A 19,833-nucleotide genomic window follows, 5' to 3' on the forward strand; every position below is an offset into this window, starting at 1 on the left:
AGAGCTGGATGAACACAGCAGGCCAAGCAGCATCAGAGGAGCAGGAAAGCTGACGTTTCGGGTCGAGACCCTTCTTCAGAAAATCTCTGTAACAATTTTAATCCCACTGCGAAGCCTCTTCTAAGGATGCCCACCTTAAAGAAGTTATCTCCAGCATCGGCAGTTCCTACTATCTCCGTAGTCTGAAGATAGCCAGTTTATTTTACCAAATTGTTATTGGTTTTCAAAATATCAGATAACTTCTGGAGGCGGTTTCAAGGCTCCCTTAATGTGACTTTGGGGTGAAATTAAACACACTCTGAGCTTGTGTTCAATGTTGCTTATGGAACATTGAAAACTTAAAACTATTATATTGGCATAAAGATCACTGGGAAATAAAGTTGTTGGACGGAAACTTGATCTAACATCAGAACTACCTGCCAGCCTATAGCCATTGCCAGAGAGGTTTTGATGCTTCAACATGCTTATCCTATTTTCTAAGGATCTTGATACACAAAGAAGCTACTTGTGCCAAGGTGTGGCATCCAAAACTGTTGTCTTGGAAACACATTTGATATGAACAGTTTTGCTTAGATAAGACTTGAAAAAGAAGGAAGACTTTGTAATACGTATGACTAGACAAGCCTGTTTTACTCAGTTTATAAGATGAATTTTCATTTTTTCCAACTTGCCAGCCTGCCTCACTTACAGGATACAAATAACATTCCACAATTTTATACTGGGTTAATATGTGTAGAGGTGGAAGGCTGGTTAGTTCAGTTGGCCAGAGAGCTAACACATTGATCAGATTGTTGCCAACAGCATGCGGGAGTTTGTTTCCCTGTTCTGGCTGAAGCAGACCAAGGGTCTGCCTGTGCATTTGATAAATACTAAAAATATCATGGCATTTTGCTGCAGTTTGGTGAATAATCAACAAGGATCTGATTATGTTTGGAGAACTAAAGAAAAGATATGTAGGCATATCCATCTTGTCCTTCATTTCCAGCACATTCCTCCCATGTCTAACTTGTAGCCACAAACTTGTGTCTCCCACTTTATCTGCTGAGGAAGAGTTTTGGAGCAAATAATTTCTCAATTAATTTTTGCACCAAGATTGAGACCCTAAGATCGGATATTTGTAAATTTCAAGATAGAATATGATTTAATTAACAGTTTTAAACAAAGGACTTTTTTGTTCCACACCAGCATTTTCCCCCATAAAAGATATTACTGCATGAACATTTTCAATTAATAATTTCTTGCTTGGAACTCGTTGGACTAGTACCACATTCTGTGTCAGTTATCTGCTATTTTGAAAACCAGTAACAATCTGGTATTCAAATCTTTGGCTGAATGAAGTTTCCTTCGATTGCTTTCAACATGTTGGAAATTTCAGTTAGGTCACCACAAAGTCATTTTTTTTTTTATTTTCAGGAAGTTACGTATCCAGTTTCTTTGGCTTCCCTCATATTTAAAATTCCTGGTGCTTAAATATCCTTTGTTAGTTAGCTCCTTGTCAGGTGTGACCCAGTTGGTAGTGCTCTCATCCGAGTTACAGGGGCTTCAGCACAGGTCTCAAAGCAGACAGTTCAGTTCAGTACTGAGGGAGTGCTGCACTCTCAGAGCTGCCATCCTTCGGAGTAAATATTCAGTCAATGTCCCAACTGCCCTCTCTGTTCAAATTTCAAAGATGCTGTGGCAGTATTTCAAAGAGTGGGGGAGTTTTCTCAAGGCTTCTAGCCAATATTTACGCCAGAATCGACATCATTAAAATAAATGATCTGGTCATTATTGTATTGCTGTTTTTGAGAGCTTGCTGTGCACAAATTGGCTGCAGCCTTTCATAGATTATAACAGTGATTTCACCTCATAAGCTGTTAAGTGCTTTGAGCTATCCAGGGCTGTGAGAAAGTGCCATATAAATGCTGTTCTTTCTTTTTCTTTCCTTCTGCATACTCTTAGGGAAAGCAAGCTTTCCATTTGATAGGGCGGTGAAAATCGTTAATACGCCTTGTACATAGCATTGGATCAAAGTAAGAATTTTGAAGTTCATATTTGATGAGATTGATGTGCAATTACATTTCACAAACCAACAGGCACATCATCTCATGTGGGAATCAGCCTGTATGGCAGAGAAGACAAGAGTGGTCACAGACACCTGGACAGAGAGGACGCTTTTCACAGGAACAGTGTGAACATTTTTCAGATTGCGACTGATAACAGCCTTGGTAACATCTGGAAGATTCGGGTCTGGCACGACAATAAAGGTTACAGACACTTTGACTAGTCACCAACAATAGCCAAATGTCATGTCTTGGGTCTATGTACAAATCACCATAATCTGACGTGAAAATTAACATTCAATCATAAATAATAGTTTGTGGTATTAGGGTACTAGTGTTTCTGTAATTGTTTACCTCAATCCAGGTTCTGTAAACATTACGTTGATTATGCCTGAATTTTCCTCATTAGGTCTTACCCCATCATGGTACCTGCAGCATGTAATAATTAAGGATCTACAGACCAATAACAGTTACTATTTCTTGGTCAATGACTGGTTAGCTGTTGACAATGAGAGGAATGAAGGTCTGGTGGAAAAGGAGGTCCTAGCTGCAAGTAAGTCCATTTGTTTCGAGAAGGTATCAACACCAATATGGTCAAGTCTCTTAGGACTACCCAACCAGCAATAGGATTTTCCTGAACAGAACAACAGTAGGAGGCCATTCAACCCTTTAATCTGGCCCTGCCGTGGAATAGATTATGCTTGATCTGATCTTAACTCCACCTTGCCACTTTCGTTCTGTTCCCCTTAATATTCTTATTGATGAAAAATTTTAACAGTCTCAGTTTTGGCATTTTCAGTTCGACCCAGACAGTTTTTTTGTGGAGAAAGTTCTGGATATCTACAGTCGTTTTAAGCTCTAATTTTGAGGTAATACCTCCCTTGCTTTGACTTCAACTGAAGGGAATAGTTCCTATCTACTCGATCAGATCTTTTAATTTTACACAATTATGTTTAATTATGTCATCACTTAATCTTCTGCAGGCCAAGGGAAAGCTAGACTTCACTATTATAGTCAACAAAGAGCTATAACTATATGTAATAAGAAGAGAAAGTGCTCAAGAAACTCAGCAGGTCTGGCAGAATCTGTGGAGAGAGAAATAAAGTTAACATTTCGAGTCCAGTATGACTCTTGACCCAATATGACTCCAAGGGTCATACTGGACTTGAAATGACAACTCTCTACAGATGCTGCTAGACCTGCTGAGTTTCTCCAGCATCTTCCGTTGTTACATTTCATTTCTGCTGAAAACATTCCCTTTGCACAACCACACCTTCCCATAGCCCAGGCCGGTAAATTCTTCTAATACAGTGATTCACAGAATATGTAAAACCTATGGTTTATCAAAACTGAATAAAATCAGAGAAAGTTGGGAAAAAGAAACATGTAAAGAAATGCAGTTAAGTCTGGGAAACATATTGAGTGTAGTAGCTGAGTGGTTATGTTATAAGACCAGAACTCTAGAATCACTGGAGCAACAGTGCTGGAAATCTAAAATAGAGAAAATTCTGAAATACACAGCAGATCTGGAGAGAGAAATAAGAGTTAATATTGCAGATTGATTAATATCTCAGTTCTGACCTTTCTCTGTTTACACCTTGGTAATCCAGAGGCCTGGACTAATGACCTGATGATGAGTTCAAATCCCACAACAGAAATTAGAAGTTGAAATTTAAATAACCAAATAAATCTTGTTGCATCTTGTAATGGTCATCACATAAGTACCCATTTTCTAAAATCCCCATCTGTTTTCACTGCTGCTTTTTAAGGGAAAGAAATTTGCCATTCTTGCCCGATCTGGCCTATATGTGATTCCAGAAAAACAGCCATATGGTTAAATCTTAGCTGCCTTCTGACATGGTCTAGCAGGGCACTCAGTTGTGAAGAATTTGGCTAATTGCCATCTTAAGGATAATTGTTGATGAGATATAAATGCTGACCTTGTGATACCCATATCTTGTGAATGATTCTTTTTAAAAAGTGGTTACTACTGACATTGTAAGATATGATTAGTATTCATGTGGAAGTTGGGACATGGGGGTGCTTTTATTTTTGTAACCAGTTGTTCCAGAGTTTTCTGTGTGGGATGAACGTAGAATCTGAGTGGAGTACTGGCTGTGGTAATTTTATTCATACTTTTCCTGTATAGCGGAGGCCAAACTGAAGGACTTTTCCCGCATATTCACTGGGGAAATCCAAAGAGGATTCTCAGAAGGGCACATTTGGCTATCAATTTGGGATCGTCCTCCTCGCAGCTGCTTCACCAGAGTCCAGAGGGTTACTTGCTGCCTTGTACTAATATTCCTCTTTTTCTGTGCCAGTGCAGTGTGGTACGGAATCATAAGTGATGGAAGCAAAAGGTATGCCCATTCTTCTTTATTTTAATCAAAGCCCTTTCCTTTATTGTCCTAAGATGTGGCACTACAAGACTGAATGGCTCCTTGGCAGTGTTCCTTTGGCTTGCTAAAATACTTGAACAAGCATTGAGACAATGGCATAGCTTAAGACTGGATGAGAGGGGCAACAGCTTTCCTTGCCTGAAGGAAACAGTGAGCCATTTGAGTTGTTATGACAATGTCTGTTAGCTTTCATGGTCATTCTCTCTGCTGCCAAGTCATAACTTGTCAGATTTATTAACTGCCATTCACAGCTTACTCTGATGGGATTTCAACCCACAAGCTGCAGATTTTTAGTCACCTGGATTCAAATTCCAGATTCATACTTCCATCACAGCAAACAGTTACATTTCTGGCATTGTCCAGTGAAACATTACAATGTGCCTGTTTCTCCCATTTCATTCTATCCTTGCTGGGACAATGGGAGGGGTAGAGATGCAGTACCCTGTTATCAACTATACTATGAATTTATAACACTTGAGGTTTTGTGTAAAACACTGTACTCCTGCTAAATGCTTCAGCTAAGTGATTTTCACTTTTTTTACAAGAGGGCCGAGCTCAGTGCCACCTTCTCCAGAGGTGTGTGATGACATCCCTGAACAGGTTGATTATAAAATATCTATCCAGAGGGATTAAAATGGATGGTGATGAGAAGAGTTTGGAATATACCACAGGATTGTTTGCAAAGAAACAGAAGTAGGCCATTCAGCCTCTCAAGCCTGTTCTACTATTCCATTAAACCATGACTGAGCTGCAACTTATCTTCATCTCCCCAACTTTTCTCCATATTCCTTGATCTTCTTCCATAACAAAATTCTTCTCTTTATTGACCAAGCTTCCATAGCCTTTTAAAGGAGAGAATTCCACGTTTTCATTATGTTTTGCTTGGTAAAAGTTCTTTCCGATTTCACTCCTAAATGGCATTTTTTCTGACAGATTTCATTCAAGGATTCTATACAATGGCTAAACAAAATAATTGTGTGACCATATGAATTTGTTTTTCCAGTGATGTTCCAGTTTCAACATTGGTTCCTCTGAGCGGAGAGAGTGTAGCGGCTGGCATTGTATCCAGTATAATCATCTATCCACTCTATCTGATCATCATTCTGCTTTTCCGCAAAGCCCAGAGCAGGGTAAGCTTGATCCTGTCTCACCTTCACCTCTGGGAGGTGAATCTTTATCCCATTCTGTAAACCAGTAGCAAAAACAGAAGTTGCTGTAAAAGCTTAGCAGGTCTGGCAGCATCTGTGAAGAAAAAATCGGAGTTAACCCTTCCTCAGAACTTCCTCAGAACTTCCTCAGACTTACGGACCGTTGACAGATATCTGTTCTAGTCAAAACTATAGCATCTTTATAAAATGCCCCCGTGCGTGCGTGCGCACGCACACACACACACACGCACACAGACATATGTTTGACGCAAAAGTAGGATGGCATGGGCAGAGAGAAAGACTGGGAAGGCGTGGTCCCTGTGCACAGAGTTTGCTAAAATGATTTTTTTTCTAGTCAGGACTTGCTGCTGCTTTGATATTCCTTCTCCAGGTACTTTCACCTGCTTGCAGGAAGCACAGGGTGACTTCGGAATCTGTACAATGTGGAATCAGGCCATTCAACCCAACAGGTCCATACCAACCCTCTGAAGAGCATCCCACCCAGACCCATCCCCTTATCCTATATCTGTAACCCTGCATTTCCCATCACTCATGCACCTAAGCTACGCATCCCTGAACACTATGGGCAAGTTAGCATGGCCACCTAACTTGCACATCTTTGGACTGTGGGAGGAAACCAGAGCACCCAGCGGAAACCCATGCAGAATGTGCAAACTCTGCACAGACAGTCGCCTGAGGGTGGCATCAAACCCAGGTCCCTAGTGCTGTGAGCCACCGTGCTGCCCCCTAGTGACTTATTCGTTACAAGCCACAGTTTACAGCAACTGATGAATGAGATGCAAATTGGTTTTCTTCAGGCATGAGATGTTTTATTTTTGCTACAGAGTTAAGGACAGCATGTTCCTTTCTGGAAATCTGATGGCTTCTGACCTCAACATTCACATCCACAAGCTGTTCTGCTGCTTGAAAGCCAATCAGATAGCTATTAGTAGACAGAAGTCCTTTGTCATTGATAGTGGGTCGCCAGTTCCCAGACCAATCTTTCTTTCTGACTGAATCTCCATTCACACACTCCTTGGCTCAAGCTCATCCGCAACTAGACTGACCAGACTGCTTGAGAAGACAGCTGTACAAAGAACACTTGGAATGAGTGTCAGATACCTTGCTTTTAAAAAGTGCATTGATTCCTTCGCCAGTCCTTGATTCTTAAAACAGGATTTCAACAAAGCTCATCACGTAAGTTAGGCCCACTTTGGACTTATTAAACAAATACATGTGAACAATATGAAGACACCCTTCACAAGATTGGTTCTAGGGCTGAGGGCCTTCAGTTACGAAGAAGGATTGGAGGAGTTGAGACTGTGCTTTTCATGGAGAAGAGAAGGCTGAGAGGGCATTTGATCAAGGTGCTCAAAATCATGAGGGCTCTGGACAAAGGAGATAGAGGGGCATCAATTTAAGATAATGAGCCAAAGAAGCAAACTGGCATGAGAAAAGAAAAGCTTTCTTACACAGCCAGTAGTTGGGGTTTATAATGCACTGTCTGAGATTTTGGTTGTGGCATGCTTAATTGAGGCACATAGAAGAGAACATAAGAAGTAGGGGTAGGACTTGGGCTTCAGCCTTTGGAGCCTGCTTTAATACAATCAGGACTGATCTCATCTCGGCCTCAATTCCACTGTCCTGCCCACTCTACATAATCCTTCAACCCATTAGAAATGAAAATTTGTCTATCTCCTCCTCAAATTTTTTCAATGGCCAAGCATTCACCCCACTCTTGGGGTAGTGACTTCCACAGATTCATGACCTTTGAGAGAAGTAATTTGTCCTCATCTCTATTTTCAATCTACCACCCTTAGCCAAAAACTGTGAGCTCTCATTCTAGATTGCTTCACATGAGGAAACATAATTTCTACATTGACTTTGTCCATCCACTTTAGAGTTGGAGTTTTATCTCCAAAGCAAGAATGCCAGTGATTTCAACAAAAATCCTTGAAAGCAATCAAGATGCATCTTGTTGAGTTGATGTTTAATGTACTGCAGTTGTCATTGGGAAAATACATTTTTAAAAAATCATTCAAGGGATGTGGGTGTTGTTGGTCTTTATTGACCATCCCTAACTGCCCAGGAGTAGATGGTGGTGAGGTGCTTTCTTTAATAGCTGCACCTTTAATAGGGACACTTCAGTACTGTTAGGAAAGGAGTTCCAGCATTTTGATCCATTGACAGTGAAGGAACAGTGATATGGTTCTAAGTCTGGATGATATGTTGCTTGGAGGGGAACCTCTATCAACATTAGTGGATTTCCCATGCATTTTCTGACCTTGTCCTTCAAGGTGGTAGAGGTCACATGTTTGGAAGGTGTTATCTAAGCAGCCTGGGCAGGACGCTGTAGTACGTCATGTAGATGGTACACACTGCAGTCACAATGTCTTGTAGATGGAAGAGGTAAATGTTGAAAGCGGTGGATGGGTGTCAATCAAGCAGGCCGCTTTGTTCTGGGTGATGTCAAGTTTCTTGAGTGTTGAAGCTGCACTCATCCAGGCAAATGGGGAATGTCCTGGCACACTCCAGACTTCCACACTTCCATACTTCTAGACAGTAGGTAAGTTTTTGGGAGACAGCATTTGAGTTCCTCTTTGCAGAATACTTGGCTTTTGACATGCCCTTGTAGATGCACTATAAATGTGACTATCTAGTTCATTTTCTCGTCAGTGGTGATGCCTGGGATGTTGATGTTGGGGGATTTCAGCAATGGTAATGCCATTGAATGTCAAGGAACAATGGTTAGATTTTCACTTGGTCAATTTTCCCTTTGAGACTACACAATGCATCCCATAGTTACCAAACATTAACTCGATGTTTATGGGTCTAGATGTACATTCCAGTGACAGAATGAGATTATTTTAAAGGATAGATTTCAAAAAAATGCTGGGAATAATGTCATTCTGATCTGACCAATTTTTATTTTATTTCTACAGGTAGCTATGCACGATCCAGGTCAACACGAATCAAACGTTCTGGAAATTGATGATTATATTGATTCCTCAACTGCAGGCAGTTCTTTTTTAACATTTGCAGACAATATGGAGGAGGTACGTCAGAGAATTACCGCATACTCCGCAGCTAAAGGTCTGATACATGAATGCAAATCAGTTGATACCACCCGTACTCTACTGTACTCTCACTCATCACATTTCTTCATGTGCAGTATCCACTCATTGCATCAAGACAGCTATGCCCTGTTTGGAATCAACAAACATCCGGCTGAGGCCACTCCATTATTCAGAGAGTGGATTTTAGAGAGTTCACTTTTAAGGAAGCCATTATCTTCATAGCAGTATGAGGAGGCCAGTCAGCCCTTCAAACCTTCTCTGCCATTTGATCTCCCAAAGCGCTGCGCCTTATCTGGATTAAACACCATCTGCCATTTCTCTGCTCATAGCTGCAACTGATCTATATCCTGCTGTATCCGTTGATAGTCTTCTACACTATCTACAACTCCACTGATCTTTGTATCATCTGCAAACTTACTAACCCACCCAACTACATTTTCATCCAAGTCATTTTTATATATAAAAATATACAAACAGCAGAGATACCAGAACAGATCCCTGCAGAACACCACTAGTCACAGACCTCCAGCCTGAAAAACACCCTTCCACTACCACCCTTTGTCTTCTATGGACAAGCCAATTCTGAATCCATGCAGCCAAGTTACCCTTAATCCCTTGCATCTTAATCTTCTGGATGAGCCTACCATGAGGGACCTTGTCAAAAGCCTTATTAAAATTCATGTAAACAACATCCACTGCCCTACCCTCATCAATCACCTTCGTCACCTCCTTGAAAAATTCAATTAAGTTAGTAAGACATGACCTACCCTGCACAAAGCCATGCTGACTGTCTTTCATTAGGCCATGCTTTTCCAAATGCGTGTAAATCCCATCCCTAAGAATTCTCTCCGGTAGCTTGCCAACCCACTGATGTGAGACTCACTGATCTGTTGTTGCCTGAATTATCCGTATTTCCCTTCTTATACAGAGGAACGTTAGCTACTTGCCAGTCATCTAGGCCCTTTCCGGTGGCTAATGAGGATACAAACGTCTTGGTAAAGGCCCCAGCATCTCCTCTCTTGCCTCTCTCGCCTCTCTCAATAAGCTGGGTAGATACCATAGGGCCCTGGGGACTTATCGACCCTAATGCTCTTCAAGAGACCCTACACCACACTTTTTCTTATCTCAAAATGCCATAACATATTTGTATACTCCACAAAAATCTCACTATTCTCGGTATCCTTCTTCTGGCTGAATACTGATATTAAGTACTCATTTAGGATCTCACCCACATCTTCTGCCTCCAAGCACAAGTTCCTTCCTTATCCTTGAGTGGTCCTACCTTCTTTCTAGTTATTCTCTTGTTTTTAATGTTTGTATAGAATGCCTTGAGGTTCTCTTTAACCCTATTTGCCATGGTCATTTCATGGCCCCTTCTTGCTCTCCTAACTCCCTGCTTATTTCCTGCTTTCTTTATATTCCTCACAGGCCCCATCTAATTTTAGCTTCCTAAACCTTACATATGCAATTGTGACCCTGCACAGACTGATCATATGCTAAACAGATGATAACTGGCCAGTCCCATTGCGCGTTCACTTGATTAGATTACAGTGACCAGGAGTAGCCATGCCACGTACTCATTAGGACTTTGCTGACATCATTGGTTTTTAAGTGCTTTATTGTGCTGAGTCTTTTGGGGGTCAACTGACCGCTGTCCATTGACCAGATAAACCCTACTCCCTATCAGTGCCCCATTGTTGTTGACACTCCCAGTCCAGAGGAATATATTTTCCCTTTGCCTACCCTACACAGTCCTTTTAATGATCTAAACACCTCGCTGAGATCATATCTTAATCTTCTACATTCAGTGGGAAACAAGCCTCATCTAGGAATCTGATGTCATAATTTAACCCATTTAATCACATTGCAAAGTATTTTGCAATCTACTCCTGTTTTAGAAAATTGATTTTTGTTGCTTAATGAGCTGTTCCATTAAAGCCAATTTATTTTTCTAAACTTCAACTTTATTATAATACAACCCACCTACAAGTGATGCAAAGATGCATTTCAATACTATTGATGTCACCATAGAGTAAACAGGTCAATAAAAAAAACAAAAAATGTTTGTCATGAAATGGTTGTCTCTTTAAGGAATGAGCCAAAAGATTGTATTCAAACTCTATTCCATAGACTTGAGCAGATAATCCAGGCTGGCACTTGCAGTGTATTACTGAAGGATTGCTGCTGTTTGCAAGATGTTGAGAGTCCCTAAGTAGTTCAATAGACCAGTGTGGCCGTTTTAAATGTTGACTTCACCTTGAACCGGAGTTACACTACTACCACTGTAAGATAACCTGCCTAAGCCTGCCTGGTTTTAATGACCTTGTGTGAGATTGGAACGTGGCACGTTTTGCATTATTGTGCAGCTGAATACACTTTTGACTAAAGTACGACCTATGAGTTAAAAGTTATGGTGCCAAGGGACTGCTCTGTCATTAGAGAGACATAACCTCTCATTAAAGTGGCTTAACTGAGGATCACAGCATCTCAGGCAAGGGAAAAGATTGAAAAGGAGAGTCCTTCATGGTAACCTCAGCCAGTGTGAAAATTGAACTCTTACTGTTAGCATTACTCTGCATTGCAAACCAGCTGTCCAGTTAACTGAACTAACCAACCCCCTGCCTGTGAACTACATCCTAAAAGGTGCCTCTCAAGAGACTTTTCCTTCTCTTTTGCAATTATAGGCCTTCTAATTGATAAGTCTTAAAAGGTTAATTTTCTTTTGTCTTTGTAGGATTACAAAGAGAAGCTAAAGTCTGATATAATTGCCAACAGGTCAGTGTGTCATGAATATTAACCTTGGTTAGCTTTCCTATCACTGCTTTTCTTTCATTTGGGAGAGAGGTTCAAGTTTTTGTAGAGAAGACAACTTGTTGCTTACAATCTGCACACTGAGACTTCCTTTGTGAACAAGACAAACTTCCTTAAACTCCTTTCAAGATAAGAATTAGTTGGTTGTTTAGTGTCCCATACAAAGTGTCACGAGGACCACAAGAGGTCCCAGGTCTCCCGTTATTTAAGCTACTTTCAGCTGGAGCAGCAGTGAGGAAGCAGAGATTCCATAACTGGCCATTGTGTCTCTCAACCAGGGATGGGGGATGCGTGCGAGTTCAGAGTGCCCTCTTTCCTTTCCATGTAGCAGTCAGTGATATGAGGTCTGCAGTTGCTGAAATGGGACAAGGACAGGATCGAGCTTAGCTCAGTGGCAATTGGACGTTGGAAATCTTCATGCACAAGCTTTGTCCCCATCTGGATGAGGTACTGACTGTGGAACACTACCCCTGGTAGAGTCAATTCTGGCTTGAAGCTCCCTCCCTCCGTCCTGATCTGTTTATAGAACATGTAGGTGATCAATTCAGCAATGCTGGGCTAAAGTCCCAAGGCACTTTGAATCAGGTGTCAACTGCCTGTTTGCGAGGAATTGCTGAGCGGCAATCAGTCTGCTGGCGCAATTCAGCATATCCGAGGACCATTCCTGTACACTTCCTAACCTCTTTCTTAGAAAAGGTTTGGCACAGATGCAGAAACATATGTAAAAAGGTTTAATTACTATCAGCATTAAAATGTTAATCCTTTTTTAATCCCCTGACATTTCTCCTCATGCTGAAATTCAGTCCTAAAAGTGGCAGCTGGCATCCAGTTATCTTAATGAAGGATCTTTACTACTTAGCTAGATTTTGTTTTATTTGTGGGATGTGAACATCACTGGCTAGGCTGTTACTTAATGGAATCGTAGCTGGGTCGTATCTTACCGTACTGTTGAAAGCCATATTCATGGCTTAATTATTTTTAAAAATGACTATTCCAATGCACTCTTTGACTGGTTTCCCACATTCTACTCACCATAAAGTCAAGGTCATCCAAAACTTTATCAGTCTCCTAACTCATACTGAGTCTCATTTCCCTGTTGCCGCTCTGCTTGCTTACCTTCTTTGGCTCTTGGTCATGCTGAGTATTTATCTTAAAGTTCTCCTCCTTGTTTTCAAGTTGTCTCTATGGCCTCATCCTTTCCCATCCTTGTAATCTCCTCCAGTCACACACCTGTCCAAGATATTACGCTCCTCTAATTGTGGACGCATGAAGATTGCTGGTTTTAAATACTCCACCACCTTCAGCTGCTTGTGCTCGCATCTCACAAATTCCCTTCTTAAACTTCTTCGCCTCTCTACTTCACTTCAAGACATTTCCAAAATCTTAGCTCTTTGACCTAGCTTTTGGTCATCTGCCTTAATACCTTCCTGTGTAGCTCACTTTCCCACTTTATAATGCTCCTGTGAAGTACATTAATGCTATCATTAAAAGTTGTTGTCAAAACCTAACATATAGTCAGCCACGCATTTCACCAGCATAATGGTCACATCAGTTTCTTTTTTCTTCCATTTTCCTTGGCCCAGGCTATCTGGGGCCAATGATACCATTTCCCACTCCTCCACACATGCAGTCATAATTATTATTAATTTGTAGACTTCTGCATTTTCATTTCAAAAAGACGAGGAAGAGCCCTTGGGAGGTGGATAGTGTTTATGTTGGAAAGTTAGGTGGCTTTGTTCCAGTTAATGTAACACAACTGCTGAGACTTCGTGTTCGCTCGCAGCATGCCGAATTGGCCAGCCTATGACAGCATGATGAATTGGCCAGATTTGTTGAATGATCAACCCATTATAGGGAGTAACATTCCAAAGTTAAGGAGAGGCCGAGGAACTCGCCATCTCGGAATAGAGACACAACTGAGTTCAGATGATGAACCCCTCTCGCTTGGCATTGATCAAGTCAGGAACAAATATTTCTCCGCTTCAGGTAATCTTTTATTATATTACAAAAACACTGATCTTCCGCGAGAGAGAAATCAAGGGCTCCATGAAATGATACAAGAGAAAGGATCTGTAGCGTCATTCACAAAGACCTTTAACGAGTGTAATACTGTTGAAACATAGTCACTGTTGGAGTTTGGAAACACAGTAGACAATTTGTGCACAGCAGGCTCCTGTAAATAGCAAGGTGAAAATGACCAGCTGTTGCAGATTGACAGAGCTCAGAGGCTTTGCAACAAAATAATTTTCACATATTTCGAGATGCTGATGAAATGTTTATTAATTAGCACTTCTGGCAAACATATTAAGCAACTTCCTTCAAGGTCGCACTCCTTTTGAAAGAACTTCCAAGAAAATGCATCTTCTTCATAAAAATTTTAGCAATCTTTTTCTCCAACTCCTTTCTCTGGAACAATGGTCATAAAAACCCAGATACTTCATGACAGTTATTTGTGAGACCTAGCACTCCAGTAAGGAACACACGATTCAGGATTTTACTTCCATGAAAAGTGATGGATGTGCTGTATACTCCCTTTTCAACTGGCCGTAGAATCCCAAATGAATATGAGGCACAGGAGCAGGAGTGGGCATTTGGCCCATCAAGTACATTCTGCCATATAAAAACATGGCTCTGCTTTCACACCCAATGTAAACAAACCCCAACTGTTCCTTGATTTTAGCAAGGTGGATAATTTCCACACTCTTTGCTATTCATTCCTGAACATTAGCAAATTAATTGGATTGGGGAGACTCCAATATCCATCCCCTTGTACTGTGGGGTGGTGCCCTTGTTCAGACTCTAACATAATAGAAATATTTTATCATATGTACATGCAGTCATTTTTCAAATTTGAGCTCTTCTGATTTTTTTTTGAAAGACCAATGTTTTACAGTTCTACAAACTAAAAGCAGATACAACTTATAGCAACCTTGGTTGGACCATATCTGGAGTGCTGCATTAAATTGCCTTTATGTAAAAGATATAGAGGCAGTCAAGAGGGTGAGAAAAAGTGTTTTATAAGAATGATGCTGGAAATGCAAAAAATGTATCTATCAGGAAAATGGACCGGCTGGATCTCCTTCCTCTTGAAATGAGGAGGCTTGAGAGGAGACTTGATAGAGGTCCTTAAAATTATGAAAGATATTAATTGAAAACATTTAGAAAGAGGGGTGCGCTGAACAATGACAACTCTTGAGTCTGCATAGTTCAGGCAAGCATGCCATTTTATTTGAGTGTATGAACAGGAGAAGCTCGTCTGGTTACCCAATGATCTTCCCAAAAATGGGTTTTCAGCACATCTTCATCCAGGCTCATCTTATCCCAACCTTGGGACTGTTAGATTCTATGATAAGTCAAATAGCTGGATTCTGAGTTCCCTTTATTACCTTGCTCTGTGTAGCAATAATATGCTTATTCAGGCTGCTATTATTAAAACAAGGAATAAACCCAAGCATAACTATGCACTTAAATCACAATTATTATGCACAATGATTCTAATCCTACTAATGTTGATACCCCCTTGGCTCTAGCTCAGAGAATATTTGCACTTGTGGAGAAAAAAAAAAACTAGAGACCCAGTTAGTCAGCAAGAAATCTAATAAGGAATTCAGAAAGGACTTCTTTACCCAGAGAACGATGTGAATGTGGAACTTACAATTGCAGACAGTGGTAGAAGCAAGTATCATGGATGGACTTAAACTAAAGCTCATTTTGGAGAATGGAATTGAAGGTCATACAGTTAAATAAGAAAAAGTAGGATGTGGCCCATATGGAGCTTTAACATTGGCAGGGACTGGTTTGCCTGAATAGCCTATTCTGTATACACAGTGTGACCATAGGTAATGTCCAGGAATCCCACTTCAGCTGGAGCTCTAGTGAATCATTTGTGCATTGAGTCTTCATATTTATGCTTTTTGATGCTTTGTTTCTGTCAGATGAACACCTGATACAAAGAATTAACTTCGACGGGAACAATGAGGTGTCCACCTCATATGACAGTGGCAGAATCTCACTAGATGCTGAAAGTCACTTGATATCTAACCTGTGAGTATGTCTTGAAAATCTGTCCCTAATACATGCAATGCCAGTTTATCACTGACAATGGTTTAATGATATTGTTTTGATAGGAATGCCTAATTAGCATTGAGAAACTAAATGACTGTTATTCAAATGCTAGCAGATACAAGTCCACAGGATTCATTTCATTTGGGCTAATATAATGGGATGCAATTTCAGGAACAAACATTAACATGAATGTGCTTCCTCAACTGGGGAGATGATAGCCTAGTGGTATTATGGCTCGACTGTTGATCCAGAGACCCAGGTAATGTTCTGGGGACCCAAGTTTGAATCCCAATCTGGCAGATGATGGAATTTGAATGCAATAAAAATAATCTGGAATTAACAGTCTAATGATGACCATGACTCCACTGTCACTTGTTGGAAAAACCCATCTGGTTCACTGATGTCCTTTAGAGAAGGAAATTGCTGTCCTTACCTGGTCTTGTTTACCTGTGACAGCAATGTGGTTGATTCTTAACTGCTTTCTGTGCAGTTAGGGATGGGCAATAAATTCTAGCCTCGCCACAGATGCCCCCATTCTGTTAATGAATTTTAAAAGAACTTGATAAGCTCAGTCATTAAGTAATTTATTTCAGATGAATTTTGTCTCCTATTATAATAGTGTAATTTCAATGTCATTAACATTTTTAAAACTTGTTTTTATATAAAACCTGAATCACACTTTCCATGTCAAAATGTGACATTTTCTTACGTAACACTTAATTTACCAAATTATGACAAGAAATTGCCCACTAGGACCTCCTTGTCAAGTTAATGCTCTGAGCTCAGAATATTCTCCTTTGACACAGTTAGAGTTTGGAAAGACTATGTGATTGATTTTTAATTTGCTGCCCTGATAAATCATCTGACTTCCAAAATTCAGTGCAAATCATTTTTTGTGGTTTCTGTAACCAGCAGCTATTCTATAATGACAACATTTTATCCACATGGCAAACTAAAAGTCTGCTGACCCCAAGACTTATAATTCTAATATTAGATACCTTTTTATTTGTCAAGCAGGCTTGATATGAAAATGTCCTGCAACCGCCGTTACAGAAAATTTTTATGTGCCCATTAAGATTTGTCAAGCAGTCATTGGTATGGTTTCACTTTTCCCTTTTCTTCTTCAGAACGGAGATCATTGATGGGAGTAAACAACCCCGAGCAGAGGCACCAATCCTAGACCAGATTAGTGATAATGGTCGGATCATCAGACCTCATCAAGGCATCGCACGATCAGCTATGACCAGAAGAATAGGTAAAATCCACAACTATACATACTGTTATGCCCAGTAAAAGTCTCATGACTTTGCTGTTGGCCATTCACCCTAACTGTTCTAATGTTGATTGCAGCTTTGTGGTGTAAAGTTCTGGATTCCTACTGTATCTGTTGAAGGACTCCTATATTTATTGAACTTAAAACCATTTCAACTGTCAGTGGAAACTACAATCCCATTATTCTGAAGTAGACGAGTCCACCAGCTTCTCCCTATGTCTCCATTGTCATAACTCTAACGGAGGATCTGCAGAAACCCCTCATGGCTCTCCATACCCCATGATGTAAAAGTCTGCACCTTTGATAATAGACCAATGCAATGTTCCATTAAGAGTTTAGGATGTCCTGCAGAAATTCTGTACATGCATCTCAACTTGAAAGGACAATTTGCTTAATTATTATTGGTTATGACTCAGTAGGGCAGCGTTCTTACCACTGAGTTGGAAAGCTGTGGGTTTAAACCCTGTGCTGAGTTTGATTAAGCACACACTCTTCCATTGCTCAAAGCGGAGGAGACTACCTGATGATATACGATAATTTTTAATGGACCAAAATAAAGTCCAAGGTTTCTGTTTAAACACTGCGCTCTGCAATGTTTAATTGGATACTAGGCAGGTCAAAACTCATTTCACAGGAAAAATGGTCTGTTAATGAAGTGAGCCATTATACAGAGTACAAGGAAGTATAATAACACTCACACAAAAGTTCAGAACTAAGTCGGTGAGGCCAGAACATAGAGCCATAGTTATAAGATAATGACTAGTATGTCAGGTAGGGAATTCAAGGGTAAACATCCTTGCCCTGAGAATGTGGGATTTTATTACCACAGGGAGTAGTTGAGACAAACAAAGTGAATATATTTAAAGGGAAGCTTGATAAGCACACGAGGGAGAGAGGAATAGAAAGATTTACTGACAGGTTTAGATGAAGATATATAAGGGAAGGCTCGTGTGGAATATAAACACGAATCTATTGTGCCAAGTGACGTTTCTGTGCTGGAAATGTGTTGTATTTATAATACATTGTAATTGTAATAACCACCATATGGCTTTTCATTTCATACTAAACTTTTAGTCTGTTGTATCCTTTTTAAGTGCTATTGTGATGATTATATAATTCAGGTTCGACTCTAGTAACATTAATTTATATTCTTATGTTTCAACAGCTTTCACTGATCCTCCACAACAATGTCTCTTCCCATTCTGGTGCAGTTATACAGCCCATGTCCTCTGCTTGGTCCTCTTCTCTGGATGCTTCACTGTATCCATATGGATTGGTATTAACTTCACCTCCAGCATTGCCCTCATGTGGCTCATCTCAGGAATCTTCAGTGTTCTCTCTTCATTCTTCCTCCTGGAACCGCTGAAGGCAGGTTCTGGCACAAGAGGGTGCCATGGCTCGAGTCTCGACCTTTCTAGATTCTTTTGGAAATGTAGCTGGTTGTGTGTCTGCATGGCTAATAGTATTAGAACTGGTACTTTACCTTCATCGAAAGTGTGCCAAGAACTTAGTTGTGTAAAAGAGCATTAAGTCACACTGCTGGCTGAATTACACCACAGATCATGCAGTAGTGTCATATGATATATTGAAGGATCACATAATTTCAAAGTCTTATCCAAGATCCAACAGGGTGTTGTGGGAAAACCAGGCTGGTCATTAATTTTTTTCAGCCTGCATTCAATTAGCCTAGGCAGTAAAGATGTCTATTAGTGACCATCTGATAAGTAAATAATGTTGTATTGTGGGAAAGTCTTTAACACAGGAATAACTTGTATTAATGTCGCATCTCTGAATGCCTAAAAGATTGTTGGAATCAGACTCAATAGTAACTTTAAAAGGGAATTGGATAAAGAATAAGATAAAGATTAGGAATTTTCTGATGAATTGTTTGATGACTGCATTTAAGGGATTGCCATTGACTCTGGATCGCTAAAAATTCTGTTTATCTAAACTTAAATTTTTCTGATCTTAACATTTAACACTAAACGTTTAATCTCTACTGTTGTATGTGATCACTTATTGTCTTTAATACAATTGTTCCACGTTAAATGACAATGCCTGTCCTGATCCTTGTGACTCAGGTTCTGACTGAAGCACTTTACTTCGCGGTGGTTGCTAAGCGCATCCATCCAGATGAAGATGACAATTTAGTAGCGAAGCCACGAGTTGAACAGACTTCGGAAAAAATCAGCAAAGTACGGCCTCCTCAAGGATATGGCCTTCTTCAAGCTAAGGAGGAGGCCAGGAAGGTTCAGATTCTTCACAGAATGCTCAAGGTACAAATGGAAAACTCCCATCAATTCAGAGCTTCAACTAGCAATAAAATGGGAAATTCAGATGAAACCTCTTTAGACCATAAGAACGTAGGAGCAGAAGTAGGCCATTCAGCCCATTACATCTGCTTTGCATTCAATGAAATCATGGCTTATCTGATCATTCTCAACTTCATTTCCCTGCCTTTTCCCCATAACTATTGATTCCCTTAATGGTTAAAAATCTACTGATTTCAGCCTTGAATATACTCAAACGACGCAATCTCAGCAGCCCTCTGCAGTAAAAAATTCCACAGATTCTCAATCCTCTGAGAGAAGAAATTCCTCCTCATCTGTCTTAAGTGTGTGACCCCTTATTCAGAGACAATGTCCTCTGTTCCTAGACCCTCCCACAAGGGGAAATGCCGCAAGCCCCCCAAGAATGCTGTATGTTTCAACACAGAAAGTGGTTAGAATGTGGAATTTGTTACAGGTCCTTGTGGAGTAGTTGAGATGACCAATTTGAATTCATTCAATAGGGAGCTAGATAGACACACAAGGGAAAAAGAAATAGATGTCATAAGGTGGGAGGAGACTCCCATGAAGGATGAACACTGGCAAAAATCAGATCGGCTGAATGGTCTCTTTCAATGCTGTGCATTTTGCTCAAGAAGCCCCTGTCCAAAATGTAATCTGGTCAGTTAACTATCAGAACATGACAAATGCTTTTAACCACACAAAATGAAATGAGGATGATGGAATACAC

The 19,833-nt window shown here is 40.3% G+C and overlaps 1 protein-coding gene across 1 annotated transcript in view; it reads left to right on the forward strand.

The window, feature by feature from the left end:
* Positions 1 to 19,833, forward strand: part of pkd1a (polycystic kidney disease 1a) — a 170,507-nt gene that overhangs the window by 123,326 nt on the left and 27,348 nt on the right. Inside the window, exons 16-26 of the mRNA XM_048609690.1 lie at positions 2,076 to 2,246; positions 2,452 to 2,595; positions 4,192 to 4,402; positions 5,445 to 5,571; positions 8,532 to 8,645; positions 11,401 to 11,441; positions 13,261 to 13,463; positions 15,413 to 15,521; positions 16,670 to 16,797; positions 17,981 to 18,183; positions 18,897 to 19,091. Of these exons, the coding sequence (XP_048465647.1) occupies positions 2,076 to 2,246; positions 2,452 to 2,595; positions 4,192 to 4,402; positions 5,445 to 5,571; positions 8,532 to 8,645; positions 11,401 to 11,441; positions 13,261 to 13,463; positions 15,413 to 15,521; positions 16,670 to 16,797; positions 17,981 to 18,183; positions 18,897 to 19,091 (1,646 nt within the window). The remainder of the gene's footprint in view (positions 1 to 2,075; positions 2,247 to 2,451; positions 2,596 to 4,191; positions 4,403 to 5,444; positions 5,572 to 8,531; positions 8,646 to 11,400; positions 11,442 to 13,260; positions 13,464 to 15,412; positions 15,522 to 16,669; positions 16,798 to 17,980; positions 18,184 to 18,896; positions 19,092 to 19,833) is intronic.

This window comes from Rhincodon typus, chromosome 21 (assembly GCF_021869965.1).
Source record: "Rhincodon typus isolate 14 chromosome 21, sRhiTyp1.1, whole genome shotgun sequence".
NCBI classification, from domain to species: domain Eukaryota; kingdom Metazoa; phylum Chordata; class Chondrichthyes; order Orectolobiformes; family Rhincodontidae; genus Rhincodon; species Rhincodon typus.